The sequence below is a fragment of the Mastomys coucha genome, unplaced genomic scaffold, assembly GCF_008632895.1.
Source record: "Mastomys coucha isolate ucsf_1 unplaced genomic scaffold, UCSF_Mcou_1 pScaffold5, whole genome shotgun sequence".
Lineage (NCBI taxonomy): Eukaryota > Metazoa > Chordata > Mammalia > Rodentia > Muridae > Mastomys > Mastomys coucha.
Window position 1 is genome coordinate 52,325,145 of NW_022196911.1, and position 24,308 is coordinate 52,349,452.

A 24,308-nucleotide genomic window follows, 5' to 3' on the forward strand; every position below is an offset into this window, starting at 1 on the left:
CCTGGGAAAGGAGTTATTGTAAATAAAGAAAACATCTAATAAAAAAAAAAGAGTGCTTGTGGCTCTTGCAGAGGACCTAAGATCAGTTCTTTCCAAATATACTGGGCAACTTACACTGGCTTAAAACTCCAGCTCCCAGGGGTCTGATTCCTTCTTCTGACCTCTTCAGGAACCTGCATCCACATGACCTATACACAGGCACTCATCATTTTTTGAAAAATTAATCATTTTTAAATGAAGCTCCTGACTCAGGCACATGTGTGAAACCTATACCCTTGGTGTGACTACTCAGATGGTATCTAACTTAGACTTTCACTGTACTTATTTTTTAAGACATGAGTATCACTGTGTAGCCCAGGTTAGAATACAGTGACTATTTATGGTCTCAATTCCATTGCTGATCAGCACAGGAGTTATGGCCTAATCTATTTCAGACCAGAGCTAGGTTCCCCTCCTTAGGAAACCTGGTGGTACACACCTTCTAGGAGGCCAAGGTATTGATGTCAAGCTGAATATAGACATGGATCATAGAACACTACAGCCTAGAACTTACGGGCTCCAACAGTTCTCCTGCCTCAGCCTCCCAAGTAGTTGGAACTACAGGTACCCACCATAATTCCTTGAAAAGTTGGTCTTTTAAATGAGGTTATATTCTATTCTTGTCTTTATAATCAGCTTCGTATGCTGTGGTGGCACACACTGGAGAGCACAGCATATGAGAAGGACCCCAGCAAAAAGCTAGGGGAGTTCATGGCTAGTTTGGTCTACAAAGTGAATAAGTGGCCAGCCTGGGCTACCTGAGACCCTGTCTCAAATAAATAAATAAATAAATAAATAAATAAATAGACAAAAATTAATCAATAAATGTCTTGAACCTTTCACTTATCATACTTTGCTAAACTTGCTTCCATGCCATCTTTCATTTTGAGTACTAGCAAGACACCACTTCAAAGTGTCTACTCTGGCCCAGGTCTGTCTTGTGCCTGCAGCTCATCCTTACAACCCCTTTCTGGGCTCCCACTATGACCCCCATCTCACCGAAAGTTAAAACAAGGTTCAGAAATATAAAATGACTTGCTCAGAATTTCCTACAGGGCAGGACAGCAGGTGGTCCTCACAGCTTCCAAACTCCCACTTAACTATCTTAGATGCTCAGACAGGCTGAGTGTCCCTTTGAAGGCATGAATAGGGTTCCCCCTGAGCTTAGAAAGGAACACTGGCCCTGCCAGGGTGATTGTTCTGCTGGCTCCGCAGGGGAGAAGTGAGAGGGAGGGGCTGAGTGTTCAGGGAACCGGCTGTGGTAAAATGGTACCTGACAAATGGGATGTTTTCAATCGATTATTTTAAGTGAAATAGCTACTGCTAATCCGCGTCCTGCGCTGAAGATAACCACATGTTAATTAAAGCAGAAGTGTGCCTTGTTCATTTGCCTCCTGTTTGCTCATGAGTTAGGGACTATTTTTAAAAAGTCCACAGCACACTGTATTTAAATATGTCCTCAACCTCAAATGCCAGGCATCTGGGCCATCAATGAGGAACAAGCTCACACCTGGCCAACTGAGGGAGGATCCCAGGCCTTCAGAGCCCACCTAGACTCTGATAATCAGCTAGTGAATCAACAGTATCAGGAGCTTGGGGCGGGCCACTCAACATGCAGGAAAACCATATGCTTTGTTATTATGGGCTGCCCAGCAGCAGCTATAAAAGAAATCCTTCTATGTATGAAAAGCCCAAATTATATATGGAAGAAGCCTTGTTTTAACAGCAGTGTGACGCCAAATACTCTCTTCTAGGAACTGGGGTGAGGGATAGTCAGGGCCTGCGGTCAGCCTTGAGAAGATGGTGGGGGGGGAGGAGGAGCTTGGTGGAGTCCAACTCCAACACAGGTAGAGTGACGCCCTATGTCTGATCTTGGGTCTCCCATGAACTCAATCACTGGGTTTGTAACTTCAAATATTTCGTCTTTCTCAACCTCAGATTCCTGGTGCGGCAACTGCCATGCTCCCATCTGGCCTGCCCCAGAGGATAGGGATTGAAGAAATAGAAACAATTGCTCTGTGCAGCTCATATGCCCCCACCTACCCACCCCCACCCTGTAGAGCATGATGCCTGGAACTTACTGTAGTTTGTGGGGACTGCAATGGCCACTTATTCACGTTCCTTTCCTGCCTTCACTGGTTGTTCACACTTCAGGAAATGCCTCTCCAATGCAGAATGCTCACAGCCAGTGTGCTGGCTAGTTTTAAATGTCAACTCCATCACAAGCTAGAATCATTTTGGAAGAGGGAACTTCAACTGAGAAAAAGTCCCCACCAGACTGGCCTGTAGGCAAGCCTGCAGCACAGTTTCTTGATTGATGATTGATGTGGGAAGACCCAGGTCACTGTGGGTGGGGCCACCTTGGAGCTGGTGGTTTTGGTTTATTTAAGAAAGCAGGCAAAGCAAGCCATGAAGAGCAAGCCAGTAAGCAGCATTTCTGCCCCTATGGCTTCTTCATCAACTCCTGTCTCCAGCTCCTGCCTGACTTTTCTGGATGCTGGACTGTGATCATGAAGTATAAAATAAAATAAACCCTTTCCTCCCTACATTGCTTTTGACCATGTTTTATTACAGCAATACGAACCTAACTAAGACAGCCAGCCTGCCCCCCTGGCTGCCTCCATGGTCACGTGACACCACGATGCCTTTCAAGATTTTTCCTAGTAGGCTATGATGTTCCCCACCCCATGTCCTTTTAACATGTGATGAATGACCCTTGTATGCTCTACCCTAGCCTAGCTACCAAAGGGGTTTCTGTGCATAGGTATCCTGACTCTTCTATCAGTCAGTTCCTTGGAGGGGAAACCTCTTAGATAGTTCCCATCATGCTGTGCTGTATAATCTTGAGAAAGCCTGTGTTATCTTTCATCTATCCATTATAGGCTCTCTGCCAGGCACTAAGCTGCATGCTGAAGACAGAGCAAGAAGTGACATAAATAAGACCTGTGCATACCACTATATGGAGACAAATGCCCACAGAGTCAGCAAACCTATGTGACTATAGAAATGTCGCTTCAACTTGAATAAGTTCGGCAACAAAAAGCAAGGAGAGAGATGCAGGAGGCAGAAGCAACACTACCTCTGGGGGAGTGTCTGAACATGGGTGACTAACTAGAGTAGAAAGCCCAAGGGAAAGGTTTACAGAGGCAGGTTTGGGGCAAGTTCAAGGAAGTAAGTCCCTGGTTCAGGGTCACGTGCAAATGTCCTGAGGTGGGTGTCTTAGTTACCCTGAATAGACATCACGTGCAAAGCAACTTATAAAAGAAAGCATTCAATTTGGGGGTCAGGGTTCCGGATGGTTAGAATCCATGACCATCATGGCGGGGAGCAGGGCGGCAGGTAGCAAGGCGTGGTTTTGGAGCAGTAGCTGAGAGCCTGAACCTTGAGCCACAGGCAAGAAGCAGAAAGAGAAAGAAGGGAGAAGGGGAGTGTGTGCCTCCTAAACATTCCTAAATTCTTCTAACTAAATGGTGACCAAGGATTAAATACATGAGTTTATGAGGCCCATTCTCATTCAAGCCACAAGAGTAGGAAGATTTTTGTTGTGCTCTCAAAACTACAAACCCCGGGGAAGCTGAGACACATCATGATGGGGGATGTGCCCACTGGAGGTTATTAGAATTGGGTCACTCAGGAAGTCTCTCACAAGCCCTGGTAAAAATAGTTAGATTTTATTTTCTAACCATGACTAGTTTTAAACAGGGTCAGGGAGGATCATGAATCTGTTTTTAGTTTTAAAAGATCTATATGGAGCTAGGATCTATAGAAGGCTAGAGAAATAGCTCCATTGGTAAAGGACTTGCCAAACAAGCATAATAGCCTAAATTCGATCTCCAGAATTCATATAAGAAGCTGCGTATGGTGGCATGCACTTCCTCCCCAAGTTGCTTTGAGTCATGGTGTTTTTCACAACAGAAAAGCAAGCTAGTACAAAGAGTGAACTATAGGATAAATGAGTGAGGGAGCGGATCTATTAATATTCACCTATTACTTTACAAACTGTGGTCGTACCACACTTGTATAATCTACTCTAATGGGAAGTGGCATTCTTCTATGAATGAGAGATCTGCAGGTGATAGACCCATGTACTGGCCTGTAGAGACTTGGGCTGTCCTTAGAGTCATTAACTAAACCTCAGCTCATACCTCTGGGCCACTCCCAACTGGAGAGCTATAGCAGTGACCAGCAGCTGGGACAGTTAGCTCTCTACAGCTCTGCCAGAGGACTGGTTTGTACTTGCCAATGTACTGTGACTATCCCATGGAGACTCACATCCTGGATGCAGCTGTTTCATCAGCGGAACTGGCAAGTTTGGCCAGAGCCCATCACCTGGCTCTGAGCATCTCTTTGTAGAGGGCTCAGGTCAGAAAGGAGGCAAGATGGACATTGTTTCCCGGCAATTCAGGGTCAGACTCTTGGAGCCAGGACCTCACAGCTCTCTTCCCCAGACCTTTTTAAAAATAGCTGTTTTAAATCAAAGACAAAGGGGATAGTCACGCCCTGCGACCTCTTAAGCTCGGCTGAATGAAGGGACTCAGGAAGTGTCCCTTCCGTCCCCTGCCTCACAGGGATGACAGGACATGCTTTTAAAGGAAGGAGCAGTCTAGATCCATCTCTTTGTCAGAGATGTTTTGGAGTTGAAGTGGCTGGATCAAAAGACAATGGTTGCTAAGAACTTTCCACACTGCTCAGCCTCAGAATGGGTTTTCTGGAAGGGCCCTGACATGGGTTCCAACATCCTGGACCTCCAGCCTGGGCAGTGCTCTCCATAACTGTCCACATACCCCGCAAAATACCACTGTGTGCTGCACTAGACTATCTGCTATGCTTCTGCTTGCCTTTTTGCTTCTGAAGAATGCCCTCCAGATAAGCCACATCCTTAACATGTTATGAGAATGTAGCTTACAAAGACACTGATGGGCTTGTCCAAAGTTGTGCATACAATAAGAGGAGATGGTGCTCCATGTGCTTTGCTCAGACCAGAGTCTACTCTCCTGACTGGGGTCTTCTACTTCATCCCTCTGTTACTCACTCTTCCTGATAAGTTGCCAAGGCAGCTTAAGGGAGGAAGGTTTGCTTGTGCTTACATAGAAGGTACAATTCATCGTGGAGGGAAAGGCACAGGGATGTCAGGGGGGGAATGTGAGGCAGTCAGGAAGCAGCAACGAAGGCTGGCGCTCAGCTCACCTTTTCCAATTCATTATGTCTAAGACCCTACACACATTCAGGACAGGTTCTCCCAACTTAACCCAGTCTACAAATTCCCTCATAGACACTCCCGGATGCCTGTCTCCCTCGGATCCTGCCAAGTTGACAATCAGTGTTAACCCATCACACTCCCTAAGAATCATACATACACAGTGGTTAGAGTCAGATCTGAGCTCTGGCAGCCTTAACAAGCCAGGCTGTACCACTCATCCTCAATATGGCAATTAAACAAACAAATAAACATGAAAAGCAGACAGAGGAGGTACATCTAGTGTGGTTACATGGGGAATAGGGACCAAGCTGCAGTAATTTCCCTAACGTCTCTCTGCTGAGTCTGAACATGGTATTTAGGTTTACCTAGCATCCCTGTGCCTTTCCCTCCCTGATGAACTTTACCTTCTGTGTGAGCACAAGCAAACCTTCCTCCCTTAAGCTGCCTTGGCAACAAGAGGAAGAGTAAGTAACAGAGGGATGAAGTAGAAGACCCCAGTCAGGAGAATGGACTTGACTGGGCAAAGCATGTGGAGCTCCGTCTTTGTATGTACAACTTTGGACAAGCCAATCACAGGCCTGCCAGTTAAGCAGACCTGCTCAAAATGTGGCCCCCATCCATCATAGCCTCAGCTCCAGTCTACTCACATTATTAGAACTGTGGGAAATCTCTTCTAGGAAACAAGCTCCACCCACTCCGACTGGCACTAAGGTCCCGGTCTTTCCTTTTCCCAGCACGAGAGTCAATTGTCTGATAGGGTACCGTGTGTCCTTGACAGTGTCTTCAGTCCTGCCTGAGGTTCCAAAGTCACCCTGAGGAAAGTCCACACCACCCTGTGGAGTCACTGGGGAGCCCAAGAGAGTGAAAGGGGCCACTGTGGCTCTCTTGCTTGTCATCTTTCTCTTCATTATTTGGGACACATGAAAAGGTCTATTTCCATAGAAAGCTTCCTAGGGAGACTTCATCTCCTGTATTAGCCCCTTTCTTTCCTTTTTACTGTGTGTGTGTGTGTGTGTGTGTGTGTGTGTGTGTGTGTGTAGTTGCATTTATATGGCTGCATTTGTATCAATATTCCATGCAGGTGCTACTACATTTGAAAGGTGTTTACACATGTCTAAGATGCTTATGGACAAGTGCTGACACATCTGTGTCATTGCTGGCATGTCTTGATGTGACTGTCCATGTAAAGCAAGTGTGACAATTGCCTGTGCACATTCTCACCCAAAGGGCAGAGACCCCACAGTTCACAGGAAGGATGCACGGCATCTCTCTAACGTTTGAATTCTCACTTCTTCCTTACAGAGTAAGGGGTGGAATCAGGTTTGACAGCTCTACCAGCAGAACTCTGCTGGCTCCCTGCTTCTCCCCAGAGCCTTCTGTAATTGATGTCCATGCCTCTGACCCATCTCTCCTTTGGCCTGCAGGTCCCTGTCTGGACGAATCGTCGGTGGTGTCTGGTGGTTCTTCACTTTGATCATCATCTCCTCGTACACAGCCAACCTGGCTGCCTTCCTGACTGTGGAGAGGATGGTGTCTCCCATTGAGAGTGCAGAGGACCTGGCAAAGCAGACAGAAATTGCTTATGGGACATTGGAAGCAGGCTCCACTAAGGAGTTCTTCAGGGTGAGGGCATCCCTGATCCCAAGGCCTTCTCAGAAGGGAATCACTCCATTACACTTCCCTTCTTATTAAAGAGTGTTGGGGTGGGGAGCTGGGTGTGAGTGGCTCCATGGTGGAAGTACTCAGGAGGCTCTGCACTCCTTCCTAACCACCACAAAATAAATAGGTAGATGATAGATAGATAGATAGATAGATAGATAGATAGATAGATAGATAGATAGATAAATAGATAGATAGATAGAGGACTGAGATTACAAGGAGCAAGATAACTGCCTATCTTCGTGCAAATCTCAGAAACTCAGTGAAAGCTCTTGGGGTAGGGGGTGCAAGAGGACTAGTGAGGTGTTCTGTCTTTTGGGGTGAAAGATTATTAGAACTATTAATGCAATAGAAAGACAACATGGTGGGGGAATCTGAGGAGAGTTTGGGTCCCTGAGGCAGAATTTTGGCCTATACGTTCCTCTTATAAAACTCGGAAAGGGGATGTCTTCTGCCAGATAGGTGATGGACAAGTGGCCCGTACTCCTTGTAGTCAGGCTGCCTCTGGTCCCCAAGTAGCAAGGCTGGTTCCCTTGAGTTTCAAAGGAGGGAGGAAGAAATTTTGTTAATGTATAACTTAGAGGAGGTAGTACATTGGGGAGGAAGAGGAACAGTGGGGCAAGCTAAGGAAAAGGTAGGGAGGACCTGGGGAGGAGGTGGAGAGTAGGGGTCCATTTGGGGAAGGTGTATCTGTCTTACAGGTAGGAAGTGTGACACCTGTAGCCTCCTGCTGTCTTGGGATCTGGTAGCCTGCACCTAAAAGCTCCTTTGGAGAAATGAAAATGAGGGCGCTCCCTACTCTCCTGGAACAGACACCCAGGGACTCTTAGAGGGCCCTAAGAGGGTCACAGTCATGGGCAGTTTCTGGTGGAGCTTGGCTTTTCCCGCACAGCAACTGTGTGTGAGGAAAAGGTTGCATGGCTTGATCAGCCCCTAGACCAAATACAATATTTGGAAATTTCTCTAAAGACCCCTAGAAAATTGAATTCTACATTTATGGAAGCTTCAAATCTCAGGTTTGATTCAGACCCCTACCATAGACTAGTCTGTGCTACAAAGGAAAGGAAACACAATCCCATCCCCACCCTCTAGGTTCTGTCATTTAGTAAGGAATGAGTTAGGAAATGTGTGGACAAGGCTCAATCCTGGGACTTGTAGCTTTCCCTCATAATATGGCTTCTCTGAGAGCAAAGAAAGGAGCCTTCCTAGACTCATGGTGGACTCCATGTATTAGGGTCAAAAACTTGATAGTGTCAACACAAAAATATAACTCTTACCTGTAAAAGAGCAAGAGATAGTTAATTCTGGAACCAAGTATGAGTCACCATGACCTGGGAACACAGTCTCTGGTCACCCCAAACCCTATGTTCCAACATGGAAGTTTTTGTAGTAACAGAACTAAGAAATTCGTAAGTCAAGGCATTTTTCAAAGGCATTGGTGGAAACACTAAGGAGACAGTTACTGCACAGCAGAGAAATCTCAACCATAGACCCTGCATGTGATGTGATGGCAATCTTAGTCCTTCGGTTTATGGAAAATTAGAGTTCCTCTGTTAATACATTCTAAAGGGAATGTATCTGTTGTCAGATCCAGCTTTGTATCTTAGTGACAGGATGTTGGGTCTAACACAAATGAGGGGCAAAGACTGGCTACTTAATAGGCTAAAGCTAGATTGAGATCAATCGTAATTAGTCTCTCAACCTACAGTGTTCCAATATCTCTACGTCACAGTAGGTCTAGTCAGAGGTTCAGCCTTTTGCAGACTGCTTCTTTCTAGGAATTGTCATTTACAAGGACCGCCAAAGCTATCCCTAGCCAGTGTTTCTGAGTTCATTGCCTCATGACCACAATAAATGACAGGTTTGAGAAGAGAAAACAAGTGAGGTTTATTGGGAGGTAGAGCAACAAATTCCCTGCATGAGTTGCTAAGCAGCACTCCAGGTTGGAGGCTTTCCTACCCTAGGAAGAAGGCTGTGTACAAATTAGTCATCCAGTGGGATGAAAATGGTCCATTAATGTAAATATACCTAGGGAATTCTGATCTGTTGGTAGATTCAGCAACCAAGCTCAGGATTCAGGAAACGAGGGGGTGGGGCCCGACCAAGTTCCAAGGAGGAAGAATATGGAAGTAAAAAGAACATGGGCTCGTGCTGAGCCGGCTTGAGTCAGAGCTTTTGGATTTCCGACCCTGGACTCACTCACCGAGTGTATTGTGCAGCTTGTGTGCTCTCTGAGCTCACTGCCAGTTCAATATAGACAATTTGATTTCCTTGAGCCCGTAACCCTAACTGCTTACAAAAGGGACTTCTTTGTGTCCAATCCTCCTCTGGCTGTCTCACAGCAGACACTGTTCCCCTGATGAATAAGATGATCTATTGAAGAAAAATATCGGAGAAGAGAAGAGTTAAATAGTACCTGACCAGGGAGAACACATGAAGACCAGTGGATGTGATGAGGCCTTTGTGTTGAGGGCAGCTAGAACAGGTAGAGAAGCAGAGGTCTCGAAGGGCCCTTTGTCAAAGTTTCTGATTGTCTAAGGTGCCAAGCAAGCTGTGCACTGAACATCCCAGCACTAAAGTAACCTTGAAAACAAAAAAACACGATTACTCATTGTAATCCCACCACCTAAGCACTCTCTTCCTGCCAGGCACTGGGCTAGCATTTACCTATGATTGTGTGTTGTCTCCATGGCAACACTGTCCATGGGAACTGTTAACACCACTGTTCAAAGAGAAACAGTGAGTCTCAGAAAGGTTATGTCACTTTTCCAAGCTCCTGAGGCTGGCAAGATATAATGAGAGAGGAAGCCGGTTGATTGAGAGGAAAAAGCACAGATGTGCTACCAGGAGTTTGGAGGGTTTCTTCCATGCAGGATGCCATGGCAGAGTTCTCATTGCTACATCACAGGCCCCAGTTTCTTTCCCTACAAAAGGACACTGCTTAGGAGACGTCCCATGAGCCCTGGCATGTCTGGAACCGACCAAGACTTTCGTGGGTAGAGAGACATCACCCTCCACTCCCACTAAGCAGCAAAAGAGGAAAACAAATCATGAAATTCTTCACCCCATCTCAGAAGAATCCCGTTCCCAGCCCTCATGACAGCACCATCCAGAGTCATGGACAGTTTAATTCTCCTGGACAGTTCATTAAGATGTGCGAAAGGCAATGGGAGCTGTGCACGAGAGAGTCAGGAACAGATACCCTGGCATGTTCCTAGGCTTCTCTGCCATTCCTTCTCCACTTGAGGTCCTGGAGATTAGCTTGTCCTGGTGGTGCCTGAGCACCTGTGAGCACTGCCTGGGCTTCAGGGTTATGGCTGAGAAGATGTGATTCTCTGCATACTGCTGTCTCAGGGTTTCTTTGCTCTGCCTGTCCAAGGCCTGTTCCCTACTGTGCCATCCTGTCAGGTCAAATTGCATCTTCCGATGGCCCTGCTGTGTGTGTTGTTGGTTTTGTGCCCGGAAGATCATCTATCCCTGACTGAATGGATGCATTTCCCTGTTTCCTATAAGAGAGTATTGAGGCCCCTGGTCATGCTGTGATCTAGGATCTGGAGTGGGTATTGCCCCTCCCTATCCTCTCCTCTCTCCTTTCTCACACTGATGATGTTGATTCATGTCAGAAACAGACATTTCAAGCCACCAAGGTGTTCTAAAGTTACCAAGAAATAAAAGGAGCAAACAGAGGCCCAAAGAGAAGTGTTCTAGAGAACAAACCAAGACTTAGACCTAAAGCTAAGAGAAGGTCCAATGTCTTCTCCAAATCTCTCTGTGAACAAATGAAATAGTTTGTCTAATGAGGGATCGCCACAAGTTAAATTCATGCTGAATGCCTCGTTAAAGTTCTAAGCAACTACTTTCAGTATTTTTGACTCAAAATTTAGGATTTTTCTGGGACCTGAATATCTTATAGATGAGTTAACCAACATGACAGTTGTGTGTTAAGATTCTGTTCACAGCTGATATTTCTGACATCAAGAAAATAAACCTACCTAATACCTTATATAGCCCAAAAACATTGTTACATGTATAATAATGATCCTATATTAAATAGATATGATCTACTTATAACAGATATCAGGTTGTATGGCTTTTTTAGTAACTGTCTTTTCCTTTATTTTAAGATCTTTCTACACTGCTAGCACTGGTCCATTTCCAAAGCTTTGGGACTGGAGATAGAGATCAGTGGGTTAGGTATTCGCTGCACAAGCATTATGATGAGATCAGATCCCAGCACCACTTTAAAAAATGTGATTTTTATTCCCAGTGCCTGGGAGGTCAAGATGGAAAGATCCCTGGAGCCTTCTAGGCAGCCAGTCTAACCAGGTGGTGAGTTCCAGAATTAATGAGAATCTGTCTCTAAAGGTAAAGTGGCGAGTGATAGAGAAAGGCATAGATATTGACCTCTGGGCTCTACAAGAGAGAGACAGATGAGCACCTAGACCCTCTTTCTCAAAACCCACACAAAGAGGAAAAAAAACATGGCAAGCCAGATTCCAATACCCCTAAAATGTTCTTGGCAAAAAGACTTCCTTTAAAAAAAATGCTTGTGAGATTGTGAGATGTGAGGGCTGGTCTGGGATCCTGGCCCATGCACCCTGATAAGAGCCTCAGTTAGAGTCTGAGAAGGAGCCATGGAGAAGATACCTTCCTGCCTCAGTAGCTTCTACAGTTTCCAAGAAGTGATGACCATCAATTTCCATAGAGTAGCCAGGCTGTACACTGAGTGACCCTGAAATTGTGACTTAGAGGAAAATCAGTCTCACTGACAAAGGCTGGACCTTATAAATCACACCCCTTGGGACCTTGGTAGATCAAACAGCTCTAGGTTTACTACAGGGGCTCTACATTGTTACAGGTTCAGGGCATAAGTGTTCACTGAAGATTAAGGACTGCTGTCCTGGAGCTGACTTAGGATTTGCTCTGTTCCTTGGGAAAAGAAAGACACAGCCATACTGTATCAAATGGATTAAACAATCCAGTCAAAACCTCAAGAAAAAAGAACAAATCAGGCCAGAGCTGTTTCCATAAATGAAGAAACAGGCTTATCAAATTTGGAACCTGTGTGTGTGTGTGTGTGTGTGTGTGTGTGTGTGTGTGTGTGTGTGTGTGTGTGATATGTGTGTGTAGTTGAATGTAAGTACATGAAGAAGTACATACATATCCACATAGAGACAGAGTTCAAAATCAGGTGTCTTCCTCAATCATTTTTCCATCTTACTTTTAGAGACAGGGTCTTTCACCAAACCTGGGGTTCCATGCTTTAATCTAGCAAGACTGACTGGCTAGCAAGCCTCAGAAACTCTCCTGCCTTTGCCTCCCCAGCACTGGGATTCCAGACATGCCCTACTATACTAGGAAACTGTTTCTTAATGTGGATACCAACACGGGATATGAACTCAGACCTATGCTTGCAAAGCAAGCAGCCCTTCACCAACTGAGCTAGCTCCCCCAGTTTTGAGGCCTTTAAAATGTAAGGAAATGTTGGGTCTCATGTTGTATTTATAACTTTTCTGTCATTGTGATAAAATGCCATGACCAAGGCAATGTATAGGAGGAAGTGTTTATCTGGGATTACAATTCTAGAGGGATAGGAGTCCATCAATGTGAGGAGGCATAGCAGCAAGCAGGCATGGTAGCCAGAGCAGGAAGCTGGGAGCTCACATCCTCAAAGCACAGAAACACACAAAGCACAGAGAGTGACCTGGAAGTATTAGGAGGCTCTAAGCTCTCAGAACCTATACCCATTGACACACCTCCTCCATCAAGGCCATACCTCCTAAACCTTCCCAAACAGTTCCACCAAGTGGAGACCAAGTATTCAAATCCCAGAGTCTTTGCAAGACAATTCTCATTCCACCCACCACACATGCTATATGCTCGATCAGACAATGATGTTTGGAGGACAGGTCTCATAATAGGGGATTACTAGAACTTAGCAGCACATGGTCAAAAAGGGGTTTTGTTGTTGCTGCTATTTTTTTTTTTTACAGTATTTAGTGAAGTCAAATCCTTCTGACATTCAGTCCTCTGCTTTGGGGCAGTATACATGCATCTCTATTGAACTATAGACTGATCCACAATGTCTTTTAAAGATAAGATAGGGACCCAGTTGCTTATCTTTCTCCCATTTAGGAGTATAATTGCTCAGAAGTAATTAAATGATTCTGAGATACTCTGCTCATTCTGTATTTACAAGATATTTGTACCTTGGAACCTACTGGTACTAATTAGAGGCTCTTATTTTGCAATCACTCATAATTTGTTTCTTCCTAAGCTGATCTGGCTCATGAATGTGTGATCAAGCTCCACTCACTCTTCACTGATGCGTGTGCCGACCCCAATTCAAGCACCACCATTGCTTAACCCTGGTTTCGTTCCTGTCCCCTGACAGAGGTCTAAAATCGCTGTGTTTGAGAAGATGTGGACATACATGAAGTCTGCAGAACCGTCCGTGTTTGTTCGGACCACAGAGGAGGGCATGATCAGAGTGAGAAAATCTAAAGGCAAATATGCCTACCTCCTGGAATCCACCATGAATGAGTATATTGAACAACGCAAGCCCTGTGACACCATGAAAGTGGGAGGTAACTTGGATTCCAAAGGCTATGGCATTGCGACACCCAAGGGGTCTGCCCTGAGGTAAGTACCCAGATGTGCTTCCTTCGTGCTCGCTCTGCCCTCCCTATCTCTCAGGAACGAAGCTGCTGCATTTACCACAGGCCCCCATGCATAATGCGAGCCTCCAAGAAGAGATCTTCTGAAATGCCTGTGGGCCTGGAAGATCCCAGCCACCTGTGACCTTCAACCCTGAGGTTGGAAACCGGCCTGGGGGGCCTCAGCTTGCTTTGACATTACCCACTGTGTGCCCCTCCCCATGCCCTGCTTTCCACCTCACTCCGTTATGTGTTGAGTGTTGATGAACCCCGCCCGTGCTTCTGTCTTGTGGTCTGTGACACTCCGGCCCTTGCTAGAGACCTTGCATCCAACTCAGCCATGAGCAGGGTTCTCCAGCTTTATGGACTCTGACAGGAAATGGTTGGTAATGTGTCTCTCAAAAGTAGAAACACATTGTCCAAATGAAAAGCGCAGCTGTGTGAGCCTTGAGAAATGCTCAAACCAAAGTACCTCCTGGTAAAGAGGTCCAAGTCAACCCAGCCTGTGTGCCTGCCTTGACATAGGCTTTTTTTCTTTTTTCTTTTTTCTTTTTTTTTCTTTTAGCAAAAGTGGGTTGATCAGAAAGAAGCAAAGTCAATATTATGTTCACATAAAGAAGCTTTGCTATTCTTTCTAAATAGCTAAGGATAAGTCTTTCATACTTAAAATCAGACAGGCTAATGCAGAGTTAATTCTAGAATTTGCTACTATGCTGCAGAAGGGAAGACATTTGATCACCCAGCCCCTAGATTTCCTCACCTGTACAGAAAGAATTGACACCCTAGTCCTCCTGAGATCAAGAACATTATGAGTCTAAGTGGCATAAACTAAAGTTGAGCATTTAATCCCAGCATTTAAGAGACAGAGGCAGGAAGATCCCTGTGAGTTCAAGGCCAAACTGTTCTACATATCATGTTCCAGGCCAGCCAAGGCCTGGAAAAAGAGACCTTGTCTTAAAAAAAGAAAAAAAAAGGCAAGCAAAGAAGGAAAAACTACAAAAAGGATAAAGAACTACATCTTAGGAAGAGCAAGAAGGGTTAATAAAGGCCGTGAAAGAATGGAGAGGGACTGCTTAACATGACAGCCACAACCACTCTGCCTTGATTCATTCATTAATGGAAATGGCACCGTGTTCCATCATTATCCCAGGCACTGACATAGCAGCTGGCACCACTGTTCTGAACAAGGCACCCTTCCCGTGTAACTACACGATTGCAAGAGGAAGCAGCCATTCAAGGCTTATAATTGCTTAATGTTTAAATAATAATCATGAAAGGTACTAGGATAGTCTACAAAAGGGGCCCTCGAGGACATCTATTTCCAGTAACAAGATAGAACCAAATTGTCACTGTAAGACATGTGGGTATGGTGGATAGGATGTAACAACCATCCTTTTAAATGTAAGTTAGGAACTCTCCAGGGCCAAAATGGAGAGGAAAAAAAAAAAACAAGTCCAAAGTAAAAAACAGAAGCTAATGATTCTGGGACTACCCTAAGCAGGGCAGAGTTGCAGATTACACAACATCCTGTGTAGTCTGCAGTCAGCAATATAAGCAAGACATCAGAGACATTCTTTAAAAGAGAGATACTCATTAAAGATCAGGCACACAGACAGAGACAGAGACAGAGAGATTTTAAAGTTTTAGCGACAGTACAGATGAAGAACAACCTGCTCGAAGACACTAATGCAAGAAATTGTAACACTAGGAAGAGACGGGGGAGGAGACAGGCTAAGCTTAGAACCTGAGGCTGAACAGGGTTTTGTAAAAGATTTTAGTCCTTATTCAAATGCCAATAAAAGGCTTTCAAAATTTTTAAGTAATTCTCCAGAAGGTCAAACAATGAGATGGCAGCCAGGATTTAGACAGAACTGTCTCCAACCTTAGTGAAGGGAACACTCATGACCTGGTAGCCAGCAACCAGGCTCCATCACCCTGAAAAACTCACAAGACTCTGCTTAAGTTTAGGCAGACTTTAAATGAGATCCAGACAGTAATGTTTGTTGAGGAAATGACTTTTGTTCCCAGAACTTACAAACCATCAGCCTAGAAAGATGTAAAGAATCAGATGTCATGGGTCCAAGGAAAAACGGGGGTTGTCTCATGGCTTCATGATCAAGGCCATCAGCTGACAACAAAGCACAAAAAAAGTTCTGTGGTCTGTCCATCAACAGAGGGCTGAAATAGCCCCTCCCCTGATACCAGCACTCGGAATAAGAAGACAGCCTGAAAAGCATCCAAAGTTTTGATGACGGGGACCTAAAATTTGAGTACTCTACACCTCAATGCCTTTCTACTACAGTAGCACACCCTGCTGTGGCATGAACATGATCTCATTTCATCCCTATGCACTGTCATCAGCCCTATGTTACAAAAGTCCAGATTCAAGAAAATAGGCAGCAGGTGCACACAAAGGTTGAGGCCAGGCTGTCTGACTCAGAGCCCAGGGCTGTGACTTACTCAAAAGCAGCTCCAGGGTGGATGATTGATGCCTCTGTCAAAAGCAGGTGCTAGTCTAAGGCCAAATAATAACCGTCAACTCAAGAAAAATAATAAAGCTTTTGGGGTCTAGAACAGCCACTGGAGACTCTGACAGCACAACGTGATGACAGGCCCTGGCTTAAAGGTATCAGGCGCCTTTGCTTTGGAAAGCTGTGGTGCATTTTCGACACTCAAAGACTCTTCCCGGGGTCAACACTGGAATCTGAATCTGCAGGAAAGAAAGGCCTACTTCTTTGGTTTATATCTCTGTAAAAGATGGAGCTGTGGTGGCTTGAGAATGAGAACAAGAGAAAGGGAGAGATAAACCCAAAGGATCTGGTTACAGGATTCTCAGAAGCCAGAAGCTGCCAGATCACGCATGGCATAAATATACATGGGTGTGCATTCAACCATAAAAATAAAAACAGAAAGTAATAAACACATTCATCTTCAGCTACAGAAGCCCAAAGACCCACCTGCACATCAGGGATTCCCACTGCAGGAGAGCACCTACCCAGACCTCTCCCCATCCTCCCTTCTCTGGAGCACTTGACAGTAGCCATGGATCATGTATGTACTGGACAAACAACAACAAGAGTGAAGGTGCCAGAAGAGGGCCCAGCTTCTGATTTCTGCTTGGGAAATCTCTGTACTGTCTATGGGATTCTGCTTCTCATCTGTGCTAGATGGGGTCCATGTTGGTGCCTGGATCAGCAAATTAAGTGCTTCAGTGCAAGCCTGTGGAATAGAGGTTAGATCCCAGAAACCCATGTAAAAGGCAAGCCAGCGCAGCTTGGAAGAGGTGGGGGATTTTCTGCACAAACTGACTACCTATACTAGCTAAAGTTGATTAGGCCCAGGTTCAGCTAAAGGCCTTGTCTTAGTAAATAAAGTGAGAGCCATTGAGGAAGACCCCTGACATCAGCTCCAGACCTGTGCACACGCAGGCACATAGACCTGCATGTTTCTGTCTCCCCACCATTCTTAGGCACACGCAAACACACATACCACACACCTACGCTTAAAAAGAAAAAAAAAAGGAAAGGATCATTGTTTAGCAGCTAAGAGTATATGCATACACACTGCAGCTAGTTTCCACTCTATCTCTGCTTCACACACCCAAGACTGCAGGAACTGTTTCACCAAGATGGTTCAAACCTGAGAGAGGCATGTTTGCCTGCTCCAGCTACTTTACATCTGTGGCTCGATCCCAGGAAACCACTCTGTAGCAAGTGGAAATCAGGGCAAGTGAGAAGGAAGGCCTTGTCCTCTGAACCATGGCACTTGTTTTCAAAACTGTTAAGTCACTCACAAGAGTGGAAAGCCCTTAAAGTTCATGAAGTAATGTGATTCTGTACACTCAGGATATGGGTATTAGTTTCTCACCATCCCATCAAAAGGCAGAGCCATAACAGCCCATCCAGGCAGGTGTTCTCCAGGCCTAATGCCACCTCCATTTGTTCTGCAAAATGTGGTACCTCTGCACACTAGTGGCCTTCGCTTCCCACCTGCCACACATTGCTCCGAGATAGACTGAGAATGTCTGTCTCCTAAGATCAGAAAGCTGGTGTCTAAGGGATATGGATATAGTTCAGTCAATAAAGTGCTTGTCACAGAAACTTAAGGAACCTTGTTTAATTCTCAGAACCCACATATACATAGCATGGGACTATAACACCATGGCTAGAGAAACAGAGACAGGAGGATTCCTGAAACTCACTACCACCCAATCTGTCTATCCAAATCAGCAAGCTCTGAGTTCAGTGAGATATACTATCTCAAGAAACAAGAGAGAGAGCACTATGGGAAGGCATCCAATGTTGACCTATGACCTCCACATGGGATGCTCATGTGCAAATACCCACACCAGCATGTACATATAACAGAGACAGACAGAAAGACACAGATACCAGAGGGAAAGAAGCAAGGAAGGAAGGAAGGAAGGAAGGAGGGAGGGAGGGAGGGAGGGAGGGAGGATCTGAGACCCAAATGTTGCTCAAACACCTCAGCTCTGCTTAGCAGGAGCCAGGTCATGGTCCCCACTGTTTGTTAAGACTCTCAGTGACAAAATAGCATTTGCCTCCCTGGCCTGGAAACAAACACTCTGATGAAGCGAGGCAGCTCGACGCTTGGCTTTCCATTTGGACAGGTGGCATTCCTTTGAAACAGATGCTGTTTGTTGGCTGTCTCTGCATGTTTGGGCTTGGGTGAGGGGCTGAGTTATTTTTCTGAAGCCCTTGGGTTCTGGATAAAGATGGACAGGCCAATGCCAGTCACTAGGGAAAAGGCAATTAGTAAATCCACTAATTGTAATCTATGGGCCTTCTGGTGCCAACTAAATGTAAGTGCCCCGCTATACTGCAGTCTCTTCACTGAGATGCATAATCCCTTTAGTTAGAGACAAAGTGTTAAATCTCCTTGGTCAAGGTTCATGGCCTCTATTTACAAACCCAAGCAAGAGTCTATACTAGATTGGGCTCTGTTGAATTTGTAGCTAATGGCTCTCCTTCACAAACCATAGGCCAGGAGTTTAATGGATTTGCTAAGTTATACCCTAATCAAGACATTGGTCAAAGTCTGGTCTTTAACTGAATGTGGATATGTGGGGGCTTTTGTGGTCTCTGTAATTGTGACATCTCTGTCTTCTGTCAGATATTGTCCATGCCAGACGTTTGGGCCAAGGGAACAGGAACACAAGGCAGCCATTTTCCTGAACCCTCATGAATGACAAGTACTCTGAAAGGTCTGATATCTACTCCATGGGCTATTCTATTTCACAGCTCATCTTCTGAATACCCATCACACACACAACACTGTTCATAGGACTGAGGGAGTCATGGTGAGAAAAGCAACTCCAATCCCTAAGTTGTGTAGTGTCCAGAAGAGATCCTGAGCAAAATACACACCTACTGTTTTGCTAGGGACATAAGACAATTAGTAGCAATCAAAGGAAGAATTGGCCATGTCTAAGAAACAGGATTGGCCAAGTGGCACTGGACAAAAGCATTGAAGAACTATAAGAGAAAAGAATAGAGGACCAGAGTGGGCTGGTGCAGAAGATGGCAAGCATAGAGCTTGTCTGGGAGGGCTAGGGTCCTGTCAACTGGAATAAATGACAGGAAGGAAGAGTCATGAGATCTGGTCTACAGTGAAAGGTGGCAGCTGCCTCTGCAATTTGGGTTTGATGTCAGCAGAGGTCAGAAGAGTATCCCAAAGACAAGAAGGCACCTTGACTCTAAGCATTATATGGAGGTGGTTTATAATGAGAGTAGGCAGGAAAGGAGGGTTGCAGGCAGAAACATCACTTTCGAATCTGTCCTGGACACCTTGGAAGAAGGCAGTGAGCTGGCCACAATTTATGATGGGACAGAGACAGGGAAAAAGTGGCTGGCTCCATGTTCACTCTAGTCTTTGCTTTAAAGCTGAGTAGCTTGAGAAGTTGGCTCTATTGAGATTTGGTGATGTTGGCCAAGGACTGAACAGGTACCAACTGATACTGCCAAGGACTGGCTTTCCAAACAAAATCACCTCAGTTTTGCTCTGAAACGCCTGAAAGGTCATGTAAGGCATAGCTTCAAGGGATGCCAGCCTCCTAGCCTACCAGCCAGGATGATAAAGGTTACCAGGCATCTCCTCAAGTTGATTGTTTCATGCCTGTCTTCTTCTTCCTCTTCTTCTTCTAATTGATTTTTCACATTAATTTACTTATTCATTTTACATCCCAATCCCAGATCCCTTTTACCCCAGTACTCCCTCACACAGTCCTACCCTCTCCCCTTTTCCTCTGAGAAAGGTGAGGAGTCCCTGGGTACCAACCCACCCTGGTACATCAAGTCACTACAGGACTAGACACATCCACTCCCACTGAGGCCAGACAAGGCAGCCCAGTTAGGGGAGCATGAATCCACAGGCACGCATGAGAGTCAGGGACAACCCTTGCTCTAGTTGTATGCTCTTTGTTTGATGGTTCAATCTCTGGGACCTCCACAAGGGGCCAGGTTAGCTGACTCTGTAGGTCTTCTTATGGGCTCCCTATCCTCTCTGATTCCCTCAATCCTTCCCCAACTCTTCCACAAGACTTCCCCAAGCTCCATCTAATGTTTGCTATGGCTCTCTACATCTTTCTCGGTCAGCTGCTGGGTGGAGCCTCTCAGAGGACACTTATGCTAAGCTCCTGTTTACAAGCCTAACAGAGTATGATTAATAGTGTCAGGGATTAGTTCTTGCCTATGGGATGAATGTCAAGTTGTCCCAGACATTGGTTGGCCATTTCCTCAGTCTCTGTTCCATCTTTGTCCTTGCACTTCTTGTAGGCAGGGCAAATTTGGGATTGAAGGTTTAGTGGGTGGGTTGGTATCCTTATCCCTCCACATGAAGTCCTGCCTGGCTACAGAAGGTGGCTACAGAAGGTGGCCACTTCAGGCTCCAGCCTGTTTTTTCTTTTTTCTTTTTTGCAAACATAAAAGAATCTCCGGATTGCTCAACAACAATTCCATCTCCCTAGAGTTCCACGGAATATGTTTTTCTCCCTTCATACTACTTCCAAGAACTGTCTCTATTAGCATCTAGGTAAAGAAAGAATGAGTGTGATGGCCACACATCAAGGATGTGTGAGATGCACACACACACGTGGAGACCTTGTGGGCAGCTCTGGGGTCCTTCCTCCAACACTATTTCTTTTCCTGGTGCTGATCTGAGAGCTACAGAAGGCTGTGGGGAGTTCTCTTCTCTCTGACAGTCACACTGACCTTGGAAAAAATGGAAAACAAAAAAAACAAGTGATCTGTGCGGCATCCAGTCTATTCCTCTAAAGACTCAGCCCTGACTTCAGTCTATTGAGAATCTCAGGAGAACTAGTTTTAAGGAAAAAAAAAAAGTCTCTTCCAGACTCCAATAATCTGGTTCCATAGGTCCATAGTGTAGGATAGAGGAACACAGAGGCTGAAAGACTCTCTGGGAATTCTGATCTGTAAATGAAGACTAAAACGTTTAGGACAGGCCAGCAGTAGGGACCAAGCAGGGGAGGGGTAGCATACAGCAGCAAGGCTATCGGGGGACCTAAAGAGTAGTCACCAGCTTTGGAGGCACATAACTCAATTCGGGTTGTAGGTCTGTGACTTTGCCAGGTCACGAAAGCTTTATAAGCCTCTGATTTCTTATCTAGAAAGTGGAATTGGGCCAGTGAGGTGACTCAGTGAGTAACTCAAAGCCTTTCTCCACAGTTCTGGTGATCTGAGTTCAACTCCCAAAACCAATGTAAAGGTGGAAGGAGGGACCCAACTCTGTCAAGTTGTCCTTCATCAACACGCGCACACACACACACACACACACACACACACACACACACACATCCTGTGATCCTATGGCACATGCACATGCTCACCACATACACACACACACACACACATTCTGTGGAACATGCACATGCTCACACACACACACACATACATACATACACACGTCATACATACACATAGCCATAAAAAAAAACTGGAATAATAATTGCATAAAGTTTCTTCAAAAATTGATAAAATTCCACAAAGGAGCTGTCACAGAAGATACGTCTTAAGGTTTTCTATCCATCCCCTCCTTAGACCCATCGAACGTCAAATCTAAATAATTTGTTTGTTCCTTCTCTGTAAAACCCACTGTATCAGAAACACACATGAGCCTAGCCCATCTCCCTCTCCACCGCACACACTGGCTACATTTGAAATAAAATGTCTCTCTCCAAAAACAATCTGCAGTCCTCCCCCACAGGGAACACGCTGAAAAAATAAAACACTAATATTTCATTTCTCCCTCCCTCCCTCCCTCCCACACGCACAAGTATCAGCCTCTCTTCCCTTAGCCTGGTACTGGTGCAGGGCCCTGCTGCTAAGGATAAATAAAGTATGTCCCAGGGAAATGGCAGTCCCTTTCAATTGGTCTTTGCCTCCTGATGGGTAGCCAGGGATACATGTTGTCATGGTAACCCCATGAACTCAGTGACCCAGGTCAGGTCTGATCAGAGACAAAGCACTCTTGGCAGAGAGGCTGTCTAGTCTGCATCCTCCATCCTCTGAAGAGCTGGAGAAGGAGAAGAAAGGAAGGGAAGCCGGTGGATAAGAAGGGAGAGTGAGAGAAAGGGAGAAAGGCTGGGAGGAGGGACAAAGAAAAGGAAGAGGACAGGAAATAAGGAAGGAAGGAAGGGAGGGAGGGAGGAAGGAAGGAAGGAAGGAGGAAGGGAGGGAGGGAGGGAGGGAGGGAGGAAGGAAGGAAGAAAGGAAGGAAGGAAGAAAGGAAGGAAGGAAGGAAGAAAGGAAGGAAGGGAGGGAGGGAGAGAGAAAGGAAGGAAGGAGGAAGGAGAGAGGGAAGGAAGGATATGTGAAATATGTGTATGTGTTTGTGCGCACCCATGCACACATGCACATGTATGTGTGAGAGTCTATGTGTGTGTGTGTATGTGTGTGTGTGCATTTATATGTGTCTAGGGTATGTGTTTATGTGTATGTATGTATGAGTGTGTGTATGTATGAATATGTGTATAAGTGTGTGTATGTTTATGTGTGTGAGAGTCTTTATGTGTGTGAGTGTTTATTTGTGTGGGTGGGTGTTTATGTGTGTGTGTGAGTGTTTATGTGTGTGTGAGTATTTATGTGTTTGGGAGTATTTATGTGCATGGGTGGATGTTTATATGTGTAGAGGAATGCTTATGTGTGGGGGAATGTATGTGGGGGTGGCGTTTGGGTAGGGGGGAGTGTTTGTGTGTGGAAGTGTGTGTGTTTATTTTTATGTGTATGAGTGGGTATTTATATGTGAGTGGGAGTGTGTTTGTGTGTGAGAGTGTTTATTGTGTGTTTATGTGTGGGGGAGTATATGTGAGTGTGTGAGTGTTAATGGCCATGTGCAACTCTGAGCACATTTAAATAGAGATGGAGATTTTCCAAAGGAGAGAAGTTTCTCAGCTCAGTACACCTGGGGTGGACCACAAAGAGGCACAGAGAAAGCATCTTAGGATACCAGGGCAGTATCCAGGCCATATGCCCAGGCCTAGAGTGTGGCGAAGGATTGCTTATTGACAGTTATCTCAAAGTTCATCAAACACTTGCAAGAAGTACTGCCTATGTCCTCTTACTCACACAGTGGGGCTATGAATGTAATGTTGTCTCTGTCTTCATCAAACAGTTCAGGAAACTGAGGCACAGGGAGGTGACAGAATTGGCCCAAGATTCCCTAAGCTGTATTCCCAACTCAAGCAGCCTCATTTCTAGAATGTCTCTTCTGGTATTAAACAAGAATGTCTCCTCAGAGATAGGCATGTGAAGAAAAGGTGACAGGACAGTTAAGATTGCAGCCAGGTGTTGTGGCACACTCCTATAATCTCAGCACTCAGGTAGTGTTAGGCAAGAGGATTAGCCATTCACAGCCAGTGTTGTCTATATAATCAGTTCAAAGCCTGCCTGGGCTACAAGATATCCTGTCTCAAAAAAAAAAAAAAAAAAGAGAGAGAGAGAAAATCAACAAATAAAGAGAGAAAATCAACAAATAACAATATCAGGAACATTTAATATATACATTTCAACACATGTACACACACACACATTTAGACTAATGCAACTAATTTGGAAATTGAAAAACAGATTCCTGCTTCTTTCTTGAATTCCATAGGGAACACTCTTGTCTCTATCCTACACTGTTCAGAACACATGTGGCCTACCTGAGAAGGGGCTATTCTATAGGCTAATGTCTGGCCATATACTTACATCCAAATGGCAGAAGTATATCCAGCACATAATGAGGTCTCCTTGCTGGCCTGGGATGACTTAAACTGAACCCCTCCCCCCCAAAAAGCATGCCTCCTAAAATTCCATATGCTTTTGGGTTTTTTCCCACTCCATGGAGCAGATCACTTTAGACTAAAGTTACCACAAGGTCCTCACAGCTCCTTCGTCTGCAGTGCCCTGTGTGCGTTTGAGTACTATCTCCCCCTACACTTGTGATTTAACTATCCCCATCTCCCAGTCTCTACCTAAGATTCAATGACATGATAGTCCTCCTAGGTTCTCAAAAGGTTCTGTGCAATGTGCTTAGGTACAAACTCTGATCACCTGTCAAGCCTTCCTTGTTTTTCCGCAGCCCCACCACTGTGCTAATGAAGGTACCCGCCTGCCATGCATCGCAGCCTTTGTCCTGCTTAAGACACCATCTTTAAAGCATTCAGGGAAACCCTGGGAACACCAGACAATAGAAGCTCTGGCCCCGACGCCTCCTCCAAAGCCATAGGAAGAGGC

The 24,308-nt window shown here is 45.3% G+C and overlaps 1 protein-coding gene and 1 long non-coding RNA gene across 4 annotated transcripts in view; one reads left to right on the forward strand and one right to left on the reverse strand.

Annotated features, from left to right (window-relative positions):
- Gria1 (glutamate ionotropic receptor AMPA type subunit 1) overlaps positions 1-24,308 on the forward strand; it is a 319,984-nt gene that overhangs the window by 265,753 nt on the left and 29,923 nt on the right. For all 3 annotated transcript variants that reach the window (XM_031353691.1, XM_031353690.1, XM_031353692.1), the window contains exons 11-12: positions 6,664-6,862; positions 13,293-13,540. In XM_031353691.1, coding sequence (XP_031209551.1) covers positions 6,664-6,862; positions 13,293-13,540 — 447 coding nt within the window. The remainder of the gene's footprint in view (positions 1-6,663; positions 6,863-13,292; positions 13,541-24,308) is intronic.
- On the reverse strand, positions 6,505-9,534 carry LOC116078451. The gene is made up of 2 exons (XR_004113552.1): positions 9,315-9,534; positions 6,505-6,796 (listed from the first exon to the last, which is right to left on the reverse strand). It is a non-coding gene; the product is annotated as an uncharacterized LOC116078451 (long non-coding RNA).